Below are 18332 nucleotides of genomic sequence, written 5' to 3'. Positions count from 1 at the left end.
GTATTTTCTAACCTGCTAGCAATTAATCAAGACAGAGATACCTGTTAAATTTTAAAAAGTTAACTTTGGGCAGGGCAGATATTAATACACTAAACTACCCATAGTGGGGTAGGTATGGAATAATTGCCCCAATCCCATGCCACCTGTTCCTAATAATTTCTATCAAGCTATAATCTATCCAGAATCCCAAATACTTGCTAATTATCATCATCTGGGTCAAGTCTTTATCCACACTGGCCATGTGCTTCTCCTTCACTTAACCCATGGTTCAGCCTTCTTCTTCCCCCCTCCTCTGGTCTCTTCTCCTCCCAAGATTCTCTCTGTCTCCCCAAGCCAGGGAATCTTATGTCATGCCTATCAAATTTGCCCTGCCCAGATGTGATGGTCTTTTATTGGTCAAACAGGTCAGGCTCTTAGGCAAAGTGTAGGTGGGGCACAGAAACAGCAAGCAGTAATTAGCATCAAAATACATCAGACCAATCTCCAACCCTTAGATTATTTCATAACCATTTTATTTATTTACTTACTTTCTTGTTTTTTTTTACTATTGTTTTTTTGACAATTTAAACATGAGTACTATATTTACATCATTTTCACCCTTTTCTCTCACCACTCAAATTCCTTTCCTGTACACACACTCTGAATTTCACAGAGATTTTCTTTAATAACTACTGTTAAATAGATACATCTATGTCAATGGCTATCTATATGCCTATGTGTCTCTATATATCATCTATCTTCTACCTACTCACACACACAAACTATTAGTTTTATTAGTATGTATATGTATGTATGCTCAGGGATGGCCACTTGAGCTTGTATAACCTGTCATTGGGTTCTTCACTAGAGAAGTCTGGTTCTTTCTTACTGTAGATCTTCCTCTAAGGGTGAAAAAAATTATTGTTTTCATTATATAAGTCTTTTTAGGCAAATATATTAAAATTTCATGGGTACCGATTTCCCTATCACACAGAAATATACTGTTTGACAGCAAAGGCACCGGTCTTCTGGCTCTTGTATTTCCATCTCATCTTCTAGAATATTACCTAAACATTAGGAATAGGAATTCCATTATACATGTATGAAGTTGGTTTGGGTACCTCATAGTCTTTCTTTTTGTTTGTTTGTTTGTTTGTTTCCATTTACATTTTTATCAGTTTTGGATTTCTTGTAATGGCTTTTGATTTTTGATTCTTACAGGTTGTACTTACTGTATTCTGATGTTTTAAGGTCCAAATGTGTTTTTAAATTTTTGTTTGTTTGTGTTTTTTTCTTTACAGAGTTCCAAACATCAGCATCTCACAAAAATGACTACTATATCTACCTAGAAGACTTATTATAAATGTTGTTTTTATTTCCGCAGATGAGAATATCAAATGAAATCTGTACATGACATGGGCTGGGTCCAGAGTATTTCTATCTCTGTTCTAACTATCCCTAGGCATAGGCCTGGAAACTTATAGCCTTCACACAATCTAATCTTCTGCAATCCTGGATCTAGGAGGCTTAAGCTCCCAGCCTCCATCTGCCAACCAACTCTTAGAATATTTTCAGCCTCTGAGACTTACTTCTGAATAAGCTCACACTTTCTAGTTCTTTCTGAACTTTGGCTGGTCAACTCAGCTGTTCTGGCTCAAAAGTCCTTTCCAAGCTGACTGAATCAAATTGACTTCTCTTGACTTTTCACTGAATTGCTCTGCTTGGAAAAGCTGCTTCTGAACTCCAGAAACTGGGCCGCATGAAGTCAACTGCCCTCAACTGAACTGCACCAAACTCTACTAAACTATTCCATGAACTATCTTGCTCTCTCTCTGTGCTGCTCTTAAGTATCTTCCTTCCCGTCTGTTCTTATAAGAATTGGGCATATCCTATCTCTGATTCATTCTGTTAAATCTTTCTCTGATTCATCTCTTTGCCTGCCCCTCAATTAGGCCTCATTGTTTGGGATTAAAGGGGTGTACTAAAGGCATGTCTATGTTCCAGCCAGAAGGAATAAAGATATCTAGTGTCTATATTTCGCATACAGGGAATAAAGGTGCGTATTACAGCCAGAGGAATTAAAGGTGTGTATTAAGGGTATGTCTTTATTCCAGCCTGATCATATAGACCTAGATCTTTGGATGTGATCTTTTTCCAGAGCAGCCATATTGCTGGACTAAAATTACTCTACATTTATTTTATATTTTTCCCTTACGTAATTTAGAAATATTTATCATACAATATATTTTGATCAAGTTTTTTCTCAATCAACTATTCCTAGATCACCCAACCTCCCTAAACCCTCAACTTCAAGCCTTGTCTCTCAAAACAAAAATCAAGTACGCTTTGCTCTTCTTAATTGTGTTGAATGTCAAAGATACCCTTAAAGTAAACTTGAAGTTGAATCACTACAAATGTGATATATTTGTAAATATAATTATCTTTTTCTACTGAAAAGTATTGTAAGAAAAGTTTTCTTTAGATGTGGACATGGATGATGATGATGATACTACTAAAAAATAATATGATAACTATACAGTTTTTCACAAAAACATAGTAGAAAGAAAATGTCAATAGAATAATTATTTTACAAGGTACTTCTGAGACAATCCAGTGTAGTTTTTCTTTATGTACATAAATAAATTGAAGCACAGAAAATCTACACCATACCATTACTGCCATAATATGTTCAGTGCCTGAGATGATAAAAAATTCTTTGTATAGCTATTTGATTTGAAACAAGAATACAGGACTATTAGTTGAATTATTTAAATAAAACACAAGGAGATGGGAATATTTCCTGACTTAGTTACTGGCCGACTCCAAACTAAGCCTCTCTCTCAAGCTTCCTTCTGGTCTTCAGAGATTCTCACTTATAAAATTGGAAGGTTAATTTAAATATGTATTGAACTTCTTGTTGTAAAATATATTCCTGGGCATGTTAAGCTTAGTATAGGATCACATGTACTTAAAAGGAATTTAGATTATATCATATTCCTATGTTGAATTTAAGTTAGAAAGAAAGTGTAGATAAATATTCAATGGGACAGGGATACCCTGTTCAGTCACATATGTTTGAAATACTAGATTTCCAAAAACAGAAATATGAAACTGAGCTGTTCACCAAATGAGTTAAAAACTTAAAACATATAACATGAAAGCACACAACTTCCAGAACAAAGCACAGGCAAAAAAAAATTCCTGACATTTCCTTTGTAGGGATTCCTTGAAATGACACCAGAAGCACAAGGAATAGAAGCAAAATGAGTAAGTGTGGTGACATTGTAGTGAAAAGCTTACGACCAGCAAGTAAAACTCTCAAAACAGAAGAAGGACAATTAATGAAATGGAAAAAGCTTCAGATTATATATCCAAGAAAAAAGTTAATATCCAAAATATGAGCAAAAATTTAAAGCTCAGTAATACCAAGAACGTCATCAACAGCATAAATATATACTAGTTGATACATTTATGAAAATGAAAAGCAGGGTTCCAAGAATATATTTCATTTTCCTTTTAATTACATGACTCACATTCAGCATTTTTCTTCTTCAGTCTCTGTTACCCTATTCAGTATTATATTTTCTAGTTCAATTCATTTACTTACAAATACTAAGGAAATGTTCAACTTAGTAAAAAGGGAGCCCACAGAATGAGAGTATTCTGATTAGCTATACTGCTGACAGAAGATTAATATACAGAATATATAAAGAACTCAAAGTGCTGAGTCATAAAAATAAACTGACACAATTAAAAATTGCATTATTGATCTGAGCATAGAGCTCACAAAAGAAAATACAAAAATTGCTAATAAATAATTCAAACATGTTCATCATCTTAGGCAATTAGGAAAATAGAAATTCAAGCAACTTAAAGATTTTATCTTTCCCCAGTCAGAATAACTAATATCAACAAAACAAGTGACAACAAATGATGGAAGGCATGTGAAGAAAGGAGAACCCTTATTCACTCTCAGTGAGATTTCAAATTGGTATAGCCACTGTGGAAATCAGTATGACAAATTCTCAAAAAGATAGATGTAGAATTATAATTCAGTTATATCATTCCTCTGCGTTATACTCCATGGATACTTGCTCAGCCATGTTTAGTGCTGCTTTACTCAAACTAGCTAAGAAACAGAAACAACCTAAATGTCCTTCAACAGATGATTGAATAAAAAGAACATGTTTATAGATATACATACATACCATGGAATTATATTTATCTGTAAATTTTTACATATACATAGATGAAACCTCACAAAAGAGCTGATTTCCAAATCTGTGACTAAAACAACAAAGGTTATGTGTCAAAGAAACATGTCTGGGTATATAATTAGAATTATAGTACTTCCACTTTAAAAAATTTTCCCCATTATACTGTTTCCTAATTCTCTGATGTATATTGAAGTTCTGATATGTAAGTAAAATTTATTATTCTCAAATTAATGTTATTATTAGTTTATCTGAATGGCTACACTGTGGGAATTTGTGTCGGGGTGTTGTCTTTTATTAAATGCACACACATTATACTGACAAACAACTTGTGGAAAACATTAATTTGCTGTCTCTGGCATGGATTCAGTTACCTGTTCTTTCATCATTTCCCTCTAGTGAGGCTACCTCATCAAGTCACAGTCCCTTTTTCTGAGGAGTAGGAGACGGGGGAGAGGGGGAAGAGGGATGGAGGATGGGATTGGGAGGAGAGAAGGGAGGGATCTATGATTGTGATGTAAAGTGAATAAATAAATCAATTAAAATAAAAATGAAAACATTAATTTGAAAGTTGAAGTAAAAAGTAATTTACTATGATATTTTAAAATAAATGATAACATTTTTTTGACTGTGTTTCTACTTGAAGACATATATATTCTCCAATAAGATTTGGAGACACAAGACTTCATGATTTATGAGTGCAAAATCATTGTAATGTAGACCATGAGCTATTTTAGAGCATAGGAGATATAGACTAAGCCTTTAAACTTTGAGTCAAATGAAAACAGCTGTAAAATGGGAACTAACAACATATGACTGAATGTAGTAAGAGATACTTGTCCTTTAGTGATGTTCATTAATTTACATTGATGCAATTTTAGAACTTGAATATGTGTAGCTTCCACTAACTGATGTGGCCCTTTGATACCTATTTTTGCGTGTATAACTGAATAATAAAAGTTTGTTTTTTATTATTACATGAAGAAACTGAATTTGGTATGTTTTCAGTTTCATTGTAGCAATATTATAACATGATTTTTCAACAGTTTGACATTACTTTTTTAGTTTGCTCACTGATATTTCCTTGCACAGAATACAGATGTTATTTGTTTAGACAAGTGTGTACATATTGCATCTTTTCATTGTGTCTGGAAATTTAAAATATTTGAGGAGACTTGTTCACAAATATTCTTAATTTTATTTTGTACACATGCAGATTTTAAATTTTGGACTACTTTCCCTTTTTGCTGTTAATAATTCTTTTAGTTAAAAAATGAATTAAGTGAACAACTACAATATTTAACCTTTTTACTTATTTGTTTCTCTGTGTTTTTAACTGAAAATAAACCCATATTCTAATATTAAAATAGATTTTAATGCTGTTTGTTATAAGAAGTTATTTTGAGTTGAAATATATATTTTTCAAATATTCATTTTAATGCTTACTTGTGGTTCAACTTTTGACTTGTATGCTCAGCATATTCTTTTTAAATAACTGCACAGATTTCACTGCCATTAAGAAGTGATTCCTATTTTTAAATTGATGGTTCTGGTTTAGGTATAACAGCTGCAGCAATGGCTGAGGCAATGAAGATCCAGAAGATGAAGCTTATGGCAATGAATACTCTTCAGGGAAATGGAAGCCAAAATGGGAATGAGTCAGAGCCAGATGACCTTAATTCTACCACAGGTGAGTGTTTTCAGCAGTTGCCAAAAGGTAACACTTACTGTTTAATTAAAGGATGGGAGAGAGTAGGAGAAATGAACAGAGACTATTATATGTGTTGATTATAATAGTTACTCCAGAAAGAGCCTTTAGCTTGTTGATAGCATGTACACTAAAACTAGAAAACTACTGCAGATTATAAGTCCAGACTCCCATTTCATAAATATTTAGAAATCTTTCTCTGCCTTTGTCTTTGTCTCTGTCTCTCTCACACAGAGACACAGAGACACAGAGACACAGAGACACAGAGACACAGAGACACAGACACACACACACACACACACACACACACACACACAGAGAGAGAGAGAGAGAGAGAGAGAGAGAGAGAGAGAGAGAGAGAGAGAGAGAGAGAGAGAGAGAGAGAGAGAGAGAGAGAGAGATTCTCTACATAACACTGGTTGATTTTAAATCCATAGCACTCTTCCTTAGCCATTATGCCTAACACCTTTTTACTGCTTTGTTGTGTGATTTTATGCTAATTCTTATAATATTAGCCATTGCACTCCCTGTCTGGAAAACATTGCACTACTCAAAATTCAAGCCATATTTCTTACTCCATCATTTTTTAATTGAAAGGCACAGCCCATCTTCCAGGTTGATTGGGCCAATCTTCTTAAATTGTCAAATTACCTGTTTAGGTGAATGGTGGTTCTTGTGGACTCAAAGAATTATTGACCTTGCCTAAATTGAAAAACAGTACAATAGAGAGCTAGCAAAGAAGGAAAGGCAGAAGAGAGAAAGATGCTAATATTACTATGTCTTCTCACTTCATACTGATTGCTTTTCCTTTATTCTATGATAATTGTACCTTGATCATTATCATTTAATAGTCTTCTGAAATTTTGGTAGTATATAACTGCAACTATTAGCATATTTAGATAAATAGATGAATGAATTAATGATTAAGATTTAATTTTAGAGAAAAAATAGCAACTGAAGCAACCAATAATGGTCTCAGGAGCTATAGGTTCCCAAACTAAAAATGATGCAGCAGATAGATGTATCTCTTTATGTCTAGTCTCCCAGATGTAAAATAATGTTATGATTTTAGTTTGGAGGGAAATGGAAAACTGAATTAAGGAGGAAAACTATATAATACAATCAACATATAAAATGATTCACAAATACACTGTGGATCTCCCCATGTATACCTGCAGTGTTCCTGGGGAATCATAACTTAAGACTTAGAACTTCTTCCAGCTAGTGGTATTTTTCTTTTATATAGCATTTGTACAATTTAACAGGATATAAATTGAAAATTCATATTTTATAGATTTATAATATATGGACTTCTGGCTACTGCAATTCTTACCAAAATACAGTGGAAAGTGTGCTATAATATTTGTAGTTTTCAAAGAAAAGAAACAGATACAAAGTAGTTTCTGTTATCTAAATAATAAAACTATTGGATTCCAGTCTTAATTTTTGATATCATATTTGACTCGGTCAAAAGTCTTGTACTTTTTAGCATTCTGTCTAGTCACCAACACTGTATTATAAAAAGACTTTGTTTTCATCTAATCATTGGATTAATGAAGTATTAAAATGAGGACATATGAAAAGACAATTTATAATACAAGGTTTACTTCCAATACTTTAAAAGTGCTATTGCTGGGTGTTTCAGACAACTAAGTTATAAAAGTTAATTGTTAGCTGATCAAATCCTGGTCATGTCAATTACCAGCCTATTTTTATTATAAGAATATTTATCCCAGGCTTAACAGACAGATATGATTCTATAGATAGATAAGGTAAAACAGATAAGGTCTTCAAAAACCCCAGAGACCTACAGAGTATGGCATTTAAAAATGTTTTAAAGATTCTTTGACAATAAGACAGGTCATCTCCTGGCAACAAAGAACATGATGAGCATCAAAGAACCTCTGTATGGACATGGTTTCAGATGTGGCAACCCAGCCACTGGGCAAAACATCATTGTTTCTACCACAGACAGAACTCTGACTAATAAAGGGCAAGCTTGGATGCAGGCAGAGTCAATGGCCAAACTCGGCCAAGACAATGTAAGCAAGTCCTCAATAGTTCCTGGCTCACATTTATGTCTGTCAGATATACTGGACCAGAAGGCTGAAGATGATGCTCCCATGTTATTGAGAGGTTTGGGTGACTATTCAGGTAGCAAATTGTCTCAATCATTTTCACATTTGAGAAGCTGCTAACATGCACTTCGTGTTTACTTAGGTAATTAATTTTATTCGTTCTCAAGTCTCTGACCAAGTTGAAGACCAGATAGTTTAGTTTCTTTTTACTATGAAGCATAGTTGCTTAGGGGTTAAGATGTTTTTAGTTCTAGATATGTGTTTTAAGATGATAAAGATGAGATATGATAGATACTAATTTACACTCAGAATTTTAGACACATCAAGATAGGAAAGATGTTTTATTCAAGATAATCAAATACAAACAGCCAAAACACTATAAATGTGACATTTCTATAACTCCTAATTATTTTGTGGTTCTTGCTATAGGTCGTTTCTTGTATATATGTGTAATAATATAAATGTATGTGCAAAAAATGAAATTGAGGAAAAATTAAAAAGCAAAGAAACAAAAACAAACAAAAAGAAGAGAACTCCTACTTCTATGTTCCAAAGGCTTTCTACTCAAGTTGAAATTCAGCCTTAAGGTAGCCTAAATGTGACCATTGAAAGAAAATAATAATCATTTGAAGTTTAGTGTTTTTATGAAGGAATAATTTGAAACAATAAATTTATTACATGCCTACATGTATATTTCAGAATACCAATTTTAATACAAGCCTTCCTTTTTAACAAAAGATCACAAACTCTTTTGAGTAGCATACCAGTGTCTCAATTTCCAGTGCTAAGTAATTATTAATTTTACTTACTAGATATAGTCTTCTCTTTCATAAGATTAAATTATTTTGATAAAAAGATTTCCCCTGGATTTGATGTTATATGGGTTACTATAGAAACAGAATACAGTAATTTCTGTTATGGACCATGCAGCATTTATAATACAATTTCCTCATTTTGAAGTAGAAAAACACCTTTTGTGCCTCATGTAGTGAAAGAAAATCAACTTGAATCTCTATAATGTTATTAGTATATTGAAGTTTTAAGTTTTTAATAGCCTACATAAATGAAGTGCTTGATTTACTAAAAAATAATAAATTATAATTTTAACAGTTTACATTACAAATATAATTTTATTATGTTGCATTTTTTCTTAATTTGAAATACCAGTATGTCTTTGATGTCTTCAGTTTTCCTATCTCAGGGTTGAAAATGAGATCAAAGACTTGGCCAGATTTCTCATTTTTCAACTTTATTTTAGTACTTTCCAGGAAGAAAAGGAAGTATATGGTCTTGAAAAGGGAGATCTTAGTCAGCAAAATTTATTGCTTAATTACTAGTTATGGGCATGGTCTTCCTAAATGTTCATGGTTTAAATAGAACTGTGAAATTGTATGTATAATACAAAGGAAAGTTAGGTCTTAGAGAATAATTAAGGCATTGTTTATATGGTGAGTAATGGATACTATCAGGCAAACAAACTGTACTTGATTTAGTAGTTATATTCAATTAATTGGATTATGATTTATCAGTAAGGAATACACACTGAATTTTTATTTACATGCTGACATAAAAGTGAGCATTAGTTATAAGCTAATATTATTTTGTGTATTTTTTTTTGTTTTTTTGTTTTTTGAGACATGGTTTCTCTGTGTAGCCCTGGCTTCCTGGACTCACTTTGTAGACCAGGCTGGCCCCAAACTCAGAGATCTGTGTTCCTCTGTCTGTCTGAATGCTGGATATTTTCTGTTTTCTTATATGAAGTTCTATTGACTTGAAGCACCTAGTAAGTAATACGTATTTCATAAAGGACAAGTGTCACTAGATATGCTAATTATTTATTTCACTCCTTTAGGTTAGTGTGCTTTTTATATCGACTTAACATTGACTATGTATGCTATTTTAACAATATAACAAAAAGGCAATATTTTGGTCTCTAATAAGAGAAAATAAAAATTCCTAAATTTTAATGATTATGCTCTCTAAAAGGAGGTATAAAAAACCTCCAAGTCATTATACAGGTGACTCTAATATGAAGTAGATAGCATGATAGCTGGAGAGCTAGCCCTGCCCTCTAACTGGCTATAACACCGAGGAGAGGAGGCCCTGAAATAATTCTTGGTAAAACAGTGGAGCTGAACCCTGATGGTGAACGCAGAACTGAAACAACCCCAAGGGCTTGAGAGTGGGAGAACTGTCCCAGCCCCTCACAGGCTTCAGCACTTGGGAGAGTGGGCCCCATACCTTGACTGGGCAGCACAGTAGAGCTGCCCCTGGAGGTCTAGTTACAGATTAGCAGGCGCTGAGTGCTGGAGAGCAGGCCAGCTGACCCTTTCTCCTGTTTAAGGAGCCATTGAGTAGACTAGCCAAAGTAGGGCTGGAGAGCTCGCCCTCTTGATGATAAGGGAAAGCTAATGCACTGACCAAATGAGCTATTACCCAGGCCCAGTTCCAGGGCTCTGAGTTGGCCCACTCCAAAATTTACATCATTTGCAAATTGCTGAGAGGTGTGAAAGTGCCATCCATGCTAATCCAAGGCTGCAAGATCTCCATGACACAGGACAACAACAGGTTAAGAGGGAAGAGGCCCTCTTTTGATCCAATATTAATGGTGCAACTGAAGCCAGAGATCTCAAACCAGACCAAATGACTCACTGCAATAAATATTTGCAAGTAAAGTTATATGGACCTATTGTGACATGAGATGTTTTCTATGCTTTGTTTTCTTCTTTTGCTGCTGCTGCTGCTGTGGTTGTTGTTGTTGGTGGTGGTGGTGGTGGTAGTGGTGGTGGTGGTGGTGGTGGTGGTGTGTGTGTGTGTGTGTGTGTGTGTGTGTGTGTGTGTGTGTGTGTGTGTTATTTGCTAGGGCAAAGGACAAATATGAGGGGATGGGTAAATGCGCAAGACTGGATTGCATGATGTGAAACTCTCAATCAATAAAAAGTCAAAAAAAACAAAACAAAGAAGAAAAGTTATATAATGTTTTGATCATATTCACCTGCTTCACCTAAGTCTTTTCTATTCCAGTATCATTTTTATACCCACTAAAACCAATTTTTGATGCCTGCATATTCTTGGATGTGTCTTCTTCCACTGATGTGTTGTCCACTTACCAGGACTGACTCCCTTTTGGATAAGCTATCAGTTGTTAATAGCTTTGCTGTTAGAGGTGGGATTTTATGCTAAATTTCCCCATTCATGCTGTGATTTGGTCTGTCATCAGCTTGAAATAATTTTGTGTATTCTGTTGTAACCAATGTGGGTTCATGTGTGCACATGCCCTGCTGTGTCTAGAATATATTTCCTTGTAGTCATCCATTGTCTCTGGCTCTCACTCTTTTTTTTTTTTTTCCTATTGTGGTTTTAAATTTTTTTTATTGATAATTCCTTCACTTTACATCCTGATTGTAGTCCTGTCCTGATCCCACCCTTCTTCCCTCATACCCTCTCCCTTCCTTTCATAGTCCTCAGAAAGGGGAGCCTTCCTCCCATAACATCTAACCTCAGCCTATCAAGTCTCACCTGGACTGCCTGCATACTCTTTCTCTGTGGCCTGGCAAGGCCACCCAGCCAGGGGGAAGTGATCAACATATGGGCCCCAAAGTCCATGTCAGAAGTAGTCCCTACTCCTTATATTATAGGACCCACAAGGAGACTATGCCGCTTATCTACTACATCTGAGGTCTAGGTCCTCACCATGCATGGTACTTGGTTGGTGCATCAGTCTCTGCAGCACCACTCTCCTCCGCCCGGATTTGTTGGTTATCATTCTTTCTTCCCTGGAGTCTGGTCTGACTCCTATACCTTGTGAGAAGTGGTAAGGCATACATATTACTTTAGGGGGGCGTATTTGGTAGTATCTTAATATGCCAACTTCATCAGCTTTGGGTCTCTGTGTTAATCACTGTATTAGTTTGTTTTCTATTGCTGTAAGAAAACACAATGACCAACACAACTTATAAATAAAAGTATTTGTGTTTATTGTTTCACAGAGTTAGAGTTTATGCTAGATGAGCAAAGATATGGCAAAAATAACATAGCAGAACTCATTTCTTGATTCACAAATACAAGACAAAGAGAATATACTGGGAACTGCATGTGTTTTTTTTTTTTAATCACAAAGGAGGCCCCCAGTGATAGACCTATTTAAATAATGCCACAGCTCCTAATCATCCTAAAACAGTTCCACCAACTCGGTGTCAAGTGTTCTACAATATGAATCTATGGGGGCCATACATGTCTCAATAACTACACTCACCATCTACTACAAATAGGAGCTTTTTAGATTAGGATAAAACACAATGGTTTATGGATATAATGATAAATCATTTGGAATCACTTTAACACTATTTTCACTTATTTAAATAATAGTAGTACATTCTCTCCTCTAGCCTATAGCTTGTCTAGCCTCAAGTTCACAGAGTGACAATATTGCCAGGTATAGCTTTCATCTTGTTGAGTGATAATTCAATCCAATGAGTTTGTGGTCCTTTACTTTCATCAGGTTTATATCACTATTCCACCAGTGAGTGTGTCTTGCCAGTCATTATTGTAACTCATAGGGTTGACAACTGGGAATACTTGATTATTATTTCCTTTGGTACTTGTATGACACCTTACAACATTACAAAACTTATTAAATAGGGATGAAATATCTAGGTTTAAACTAGCCTCATTTATAAGCTTTTGTGACTGTCTAGTAGGCATTGATGCCATGTCACAGCATAATTTTATTCTTTATGTATGTGTATATCTCAATATACTTGGAAGATATAAAAGTCATAAGTTTTCATATACTTTTTTTGAAAGATTTTTTTCCTACTTGCTAACCTTGTGTACCATTTGTTTTGTTTTGTTTTTGGTTCAAAAATTTAATTTAATTCATTCATTCATTCAGATTACATCTCAATTGTTTCCCCATCCCTTGTACCCTCCCATTCCTCCTTCCCTCCTGCTTTCACCCTATTCCCCTCCCCTAGGTCTGTGACCAAAGGGGATCTCCTCCCCCATCATATGGTCATAGTCTATGACTATCAAGTCTCATCTTGGTAGCCAGCTTATCCTTTCTCTGAGTGCCACCAGACCTCCCTACCAAGGAGAAGTGGCCAAATATGGGGCATCAGAGTTCATGTCTGAGTCAGTCCCCACTCTCCACACAACAAAGTGGAGAGTGTCCTGGTCATTGGCTAGATATAAGTATGGATTCAATTTTACTGCATATATTGTCCTTGGTTGATGCAGTTGTTTGAGTAGACCCTATGGGTCTATATCCACCGATCATGATGTTCTTCTTGTAGGTTTCTGGGACACTCTGGATCCTTCTATTCCCCATTCTCCCATGCTTCTCTCACTTAGAGTCCCAATAGGATGTCCTCCCCTCTGTCCCACTTTCCTGGTAAGTGAAGACTTCCATTGGACTTCCCTTTTGGGTTAGTGTCTGATTATAAGTGAGTATGTACCATGTGAATCTTTCTGAGTCTGGGTTAACTCATTAAGTATTATCATTTCTAGATCCATCCATTTGTCCACAAATTTCAGGATTTCTTTGTTTTTAATAGCTGAGTAGTATTCCATAGTATAAATGTACCACAGTTTCTTTATCCATTCTTCAACTAAGGGACATTTTGGTTGTTTCCAGGTCCTGGCTATTACAAATAAGGGTTTATTCCAAGGAGTGGAACATATGGGTTTTGAGGTAGCCCTATTCCCAGTTTTCCGAGAAAGGACCAGATAGATTTCCAAAGTGGTTGTACAAGTTTGCATTTCCACCAGCAATGAAGGAGTGCTCTCCTTTCTCCACATCCTTGTCAGCATGTGCTGTCACATGAGTTTTTGGTCTTAGCCATTCTGATGGGTGTAAGATGGAATCCCAGAGTCATTTAGCGTTTGCATTTCTCTGAAACTAAGGATGTTGACCATTTCTTTAAGTGTTTCTCAGCCATTTGATATTCCTCTGTTGAGAATTCTCTCTTTAATTCTGAGCCCCATTTCTTAATTGGGTTATTTGCTTTGGTGGTGTTTAATTTCTAGAGTTCTTTATATATTTTGGATATTAGACCTTTGTCAGATATAGAGTTGGTGAAGATCTTTTCTCAGTCTATAGGTTGTTGCTTTGTTCTGTTGGCAGTGCTTTCTGCCTTACAGAAGCTTCTCAGTCTCATGATGTCCCACTTATTAATTGTTGACCTTAAGGCTTGAGCTATTGGTGTTCTGTTCAAGAACTTGCCTCCTGTGCCGATGTGTTCCAGGTTCTTCCCCACTTTTTCTTCTAACAGATTTAATGTCACTGGTTTCATGTTGAGGTCTTTAATCCACTTGGACTTGAGTTTTGTGCACGGTGATAAATATGGATCCAGTTGCATTTTTTTTTACACATAGACCTTCAGTTTGACCAGCACCATTTGTTGAAGATGCTATCCTTTTTCCATTGAATGGATTTGGCTTCTTTGTCAAAAATCAAGTAACTATATGTTTGTGGATTAATTTCTGGGTCTTTGATTTGACTCCATTGATCAACCAGCCTATTGCTGTGCCAGTATTGTGCTGTTTTAATTACTTTTGCTCTATAGTACAGTTTGAGATCAGGTATGGAGATTCCTCTGGAGGATCTTTTATTATATAGGATTGTTTTTGCTATTCTGGTTTTTTTTTGTTATTCCATATGAAGTTGAGAATTGATCTTTCAACGTCTTGAAAAAATTGTGTATGTATTGTGATAGGAATTGCATTGAACTTGTAAATTGCTTTTGGTAAGATGGCTGTTTTTACTACAGTAATTCTCCCGATCCATGAACAAGGGAGATCTTTCCATCTTTTGATGTCATCTTTAATCTCCTTCTTCAGAGATTTGACCTTTTTTTCAAACAAGTCCTTCACTTGTTTGGTTAGAATCACTCCTAGATATTTTATATTGCTTGTGGCTAACATGAAGGGTGTAGTTTCCCTAATTTCTTCCTCTGCTCAATTGTCTTTTGTATATAGGAAGGCTACTGACCTTTTTGAGTTATTTATGTATCCAGCCAATTTGCTGAAGGTGTTTATCAGCTGTAGAAATTCTCTGGTGAAATTTTGGGGGTCACTTATATACACAATCATGTCATCTGCCAATAGGGATAAACTGACTTCCTCCTTTCCTATTTGGATTCCCTTGATTTTTTTTTTTTTTTTTTTTTTGCTTATCGTTCTGGCTAGATCTTCAAGAACTATGTTGAAGAGATATAGAGAACGTGGGCAGCTTTCCTTTGTCCCTGATTTTAGAGGAATTTCCTTGAGTATCTCTCCATTTAACTTGATGTTGGCTATTACTCTGTGTATATAGCCTTTATTATATTTAGGTATGTTCCTTGTATCCCCGATCTCTCCAATACTTTAAACACGAATGGGTGTTAGATTTTGTCAAATGCTTTTTCTGTATCCAAGGAGACGATCATGTGTTTTTTTTCTTTCAGTTTGTTTATATGGTGGATTACATTGATGGATTTCCATATATTAAACCATTACTGCATTCCTGGAATGAAGCCTACCTGGTCATGGTGAATGATGTCTTTGATATGTTCTTGTATTCGGTTTGCAAGTATTTTATTGAGTGTTTTTGTGTCAATATTCATAAGAGAAATTGGTCTGAAATTCTCTTTTTTGGTTGGGTCTTTGTGAGGTTTAGGTATAAACTTGACTGTGGCCTCATAGAATTAATTTGGTAATGCTCCATCCATTTATTTCTATCTTTTGGAGTAGCTTGAAGAATATTGGTATGAGCTCTTCTTTGAATGTTTGGTAGAATTCTGCACTGAAACCAACTGGCCAGTTTTTTTTTGTTTTTTTTGTTTGTTTTGTTTTTTTTTTTTGTTTTTTGTTTTGGTTGGGAGACTATTAATGACTGTTTCTATTTCTGTAGGAAAAATAGTACTATTCAATTTGTTTATCTGATCTTGATTCAGTTTTGGCAAATGGAATCCATCAAGAAAATTGTCCATTTCCCTTGGATTTTCAAGTTTTGTGGCACATAGGCCTTAGAAGTAGGAAATTATGATTTTTTGTATTTCTTCAGTGTCTGTTGTTATGTCTCCCTTTCCATTTCTGATTTTGTTAATTTGGATAGTGTCTCTCTGCTTTTTAGTTAGTTTGGCTTTAGTGTTATTCATTCCACCCCTTGTATTTCCTCTTTTATCTTCCTCTATATTCCCTGAGCTCAGAATAACTTTTTTTTTGGTACTATTATTTTCTTTTAACCCTTCATACAAGTGTATTGCATGTCTCTTTCCTTGAAAGCTCCTCCCATGGCCTGTTAGTAATTTCCTTACCTTTATGGATATTCTAAATAAAACACATCTAACATAAGATTCAAGGTTACCATCCACAGATGAGAACAACATCATTTTTGTCTTTCTGGGTTTGAGTTCCCCCACCTAATATGAGTGTTTCTAACTCACTAAATTTATCTGGACATTTCATTTTTCATAATAGCTGGTTTACATTCAATTATCTAAGTATACTACATTTTGATTTCCATTCATTAGTTGATGGATATGAAGGCTGTTTTCATTTAATAGACATAGAGAAAAGACCTGCTATTCTTCCAGCATCTGAGATAGAAGAAAGTAGGGAACACTCTTTAACTCATTGACAAAGGAAATGTCTTTCTATATTTTCTGACATAACACAGGTATGAAGATCAGCGATTAATAAATAGGACATCATGAAACTAAAATGTTTCTGTACAGCAAAGGACACAAAGATCAAACTAAACAACAGAAAAAAACTTTATTATGCATCAGCTAGAGGATTAGTATCTAAAATTTGTAAAGAACTCAGAACACTAAACATCAAGAAAATAAACTAAATTAAATGGGGCTATAGAACTAAAAAAAAAAAAAAAAAGACTTCTGAAAGCATAGAATACAAATGGCAGAGAAACAATTTAAGGGACTCAATAAGATAGTGTAATCATTCTTAATTTGGTTTAACTAAAGCTCCTTTATAAAAAATAAGGTAGATACCAGACACAAGTCAGAAGGTATACCCAGAGGAATTACTATCCAGAATATATTGTTGATGGATTTATTGGTATTATATTCTTTATGCTGTATTTTCTTCATGGAAAAACAAATACTTCATTTAGAATTCTAAAACTATTTCTGATTAAAGTCATTAAAATCACTCAATGCCTAAAAATAGCTCAAATCATTACATATGATTTACATTTTTCTATTACTTTTAGATTCAGCTTAACGATGTAGGCTCCAGTCCTGAAATTTAACTGAGTATCCTTCCTGCCTTTATGAGAAGCATTTCCTCCATGAAGCACAACTCTAGATATAAATAATCTGCTTTCATTCCATTTCTTTGTGGTCATATGAAGATTTTAGGTGAGAGATGTGGGGCTCTTACATACTATTTTTACATTCTTCAAAGAAAACATTCACAGGTTAGTATTCAATTTCTTCATTGTTAATAGTTTTCAAATATGCAGATGGAAAAGAATGTCAGGTACAAAAGCATAAAAATATTCAATTACAGTTTTCCATTGGAATTAATATGTTTATTTATCTTGTAACTTAAAAATAATCATTTTTCTATATATATATATATATATATATGTATATATATATTACTTGAAACTTTTTCTTTTATTAAAAATATTTATCCATTGGCTAGATCTGAGTTTAAGGTTAAACCCCTACCCAGATCTAGCCAATGGACAGAACATTCTCCACAGTAGAGTGGAGAATGGGATATTACTTTCTCACATACTCTGGTGCCTCACCTTTGACCATGTCCCCTGGAGGGGGAGACCTGGTGGCACTCAGAGGAAGGACAGCAGGTTACCAAGAAGAGACTTGATACCCTAAGAGCATATACAGGGGGAGGAAATCCCCCTCAGTCACAGTCATAGGGGAGGGGAATAAGGGGAAAATGGGAAGGAGGGAAGAATGGGAGGATACAAGGGATGGGATAACCATTGATATGTAACAAGAATAAATTAATAAAGGAAAAAAATGAAAAAATATTTTTCCATGCAATTTCTCTCCACTCCTATAAGATCATCTCTACCTTCCCTTTCATCCAAGTCCACACACCTTCTGTTTCTCTTTAGAAAACAAGTAGCCATCTAAAGAATAATACTAAATTAAATAAGATGAACCTAACAAAACAGGATGGGACAAAATAAATAAACAGACAGACTAAAAAGATCAATAGAAAGGGCACAAGAGACATATTGAAACAAAGACACATATGTTTGTACCCCATAAAAAAAAAAAAACAAAAACCCTGAAATCCATAATATATACTCAAAGGACATGTAAGGGGAAAAAGAGATGACAAAATGTGAAACAAAGAATCTGTAAAGGTGCCACG

General features: G+C 34.7%; 1 protein-coding gene across 2 annotated transcripts in view; it reads left to right on the top strand.

The window, feature by feature from the left end:
* Window positions 1–18332, top strand: part of DACH2 (dachshund family transcription factor 2) — a 519808-nt gene that overhangs the window by 333876 nt on the left and 167600 nt on the right. For both annotated transcript variants that reach the window (XM_084788790.1, XM_084788789.1), the window contains exon 4: window positions 5752–5883. In XM_084788790.1, the coding sequence (XP_084644916.1) occupies window positions 5752–5883 (132 nt within the window). The remainder of the gene's footprint in view (window positions 1–5751; window positions 5884–18332) is intronic.

Source organism: Acomys minous (assembly GCF_964271855.1).
Source record: "Acomys minous genome assembly, chromosome: 7".
NCBI classification, from domain to species: domain Eukaryota; kingdom Metazoa; phylum Chordata; class Mammalia; order Rodentia; family Muridae; genus Acomys; species Acomys minous.
The sequence above is the reverse complement of the archived record's forward strand: the minus strand, read 5'-3'. Positions and strand labels throughout refer to the sequence as shown.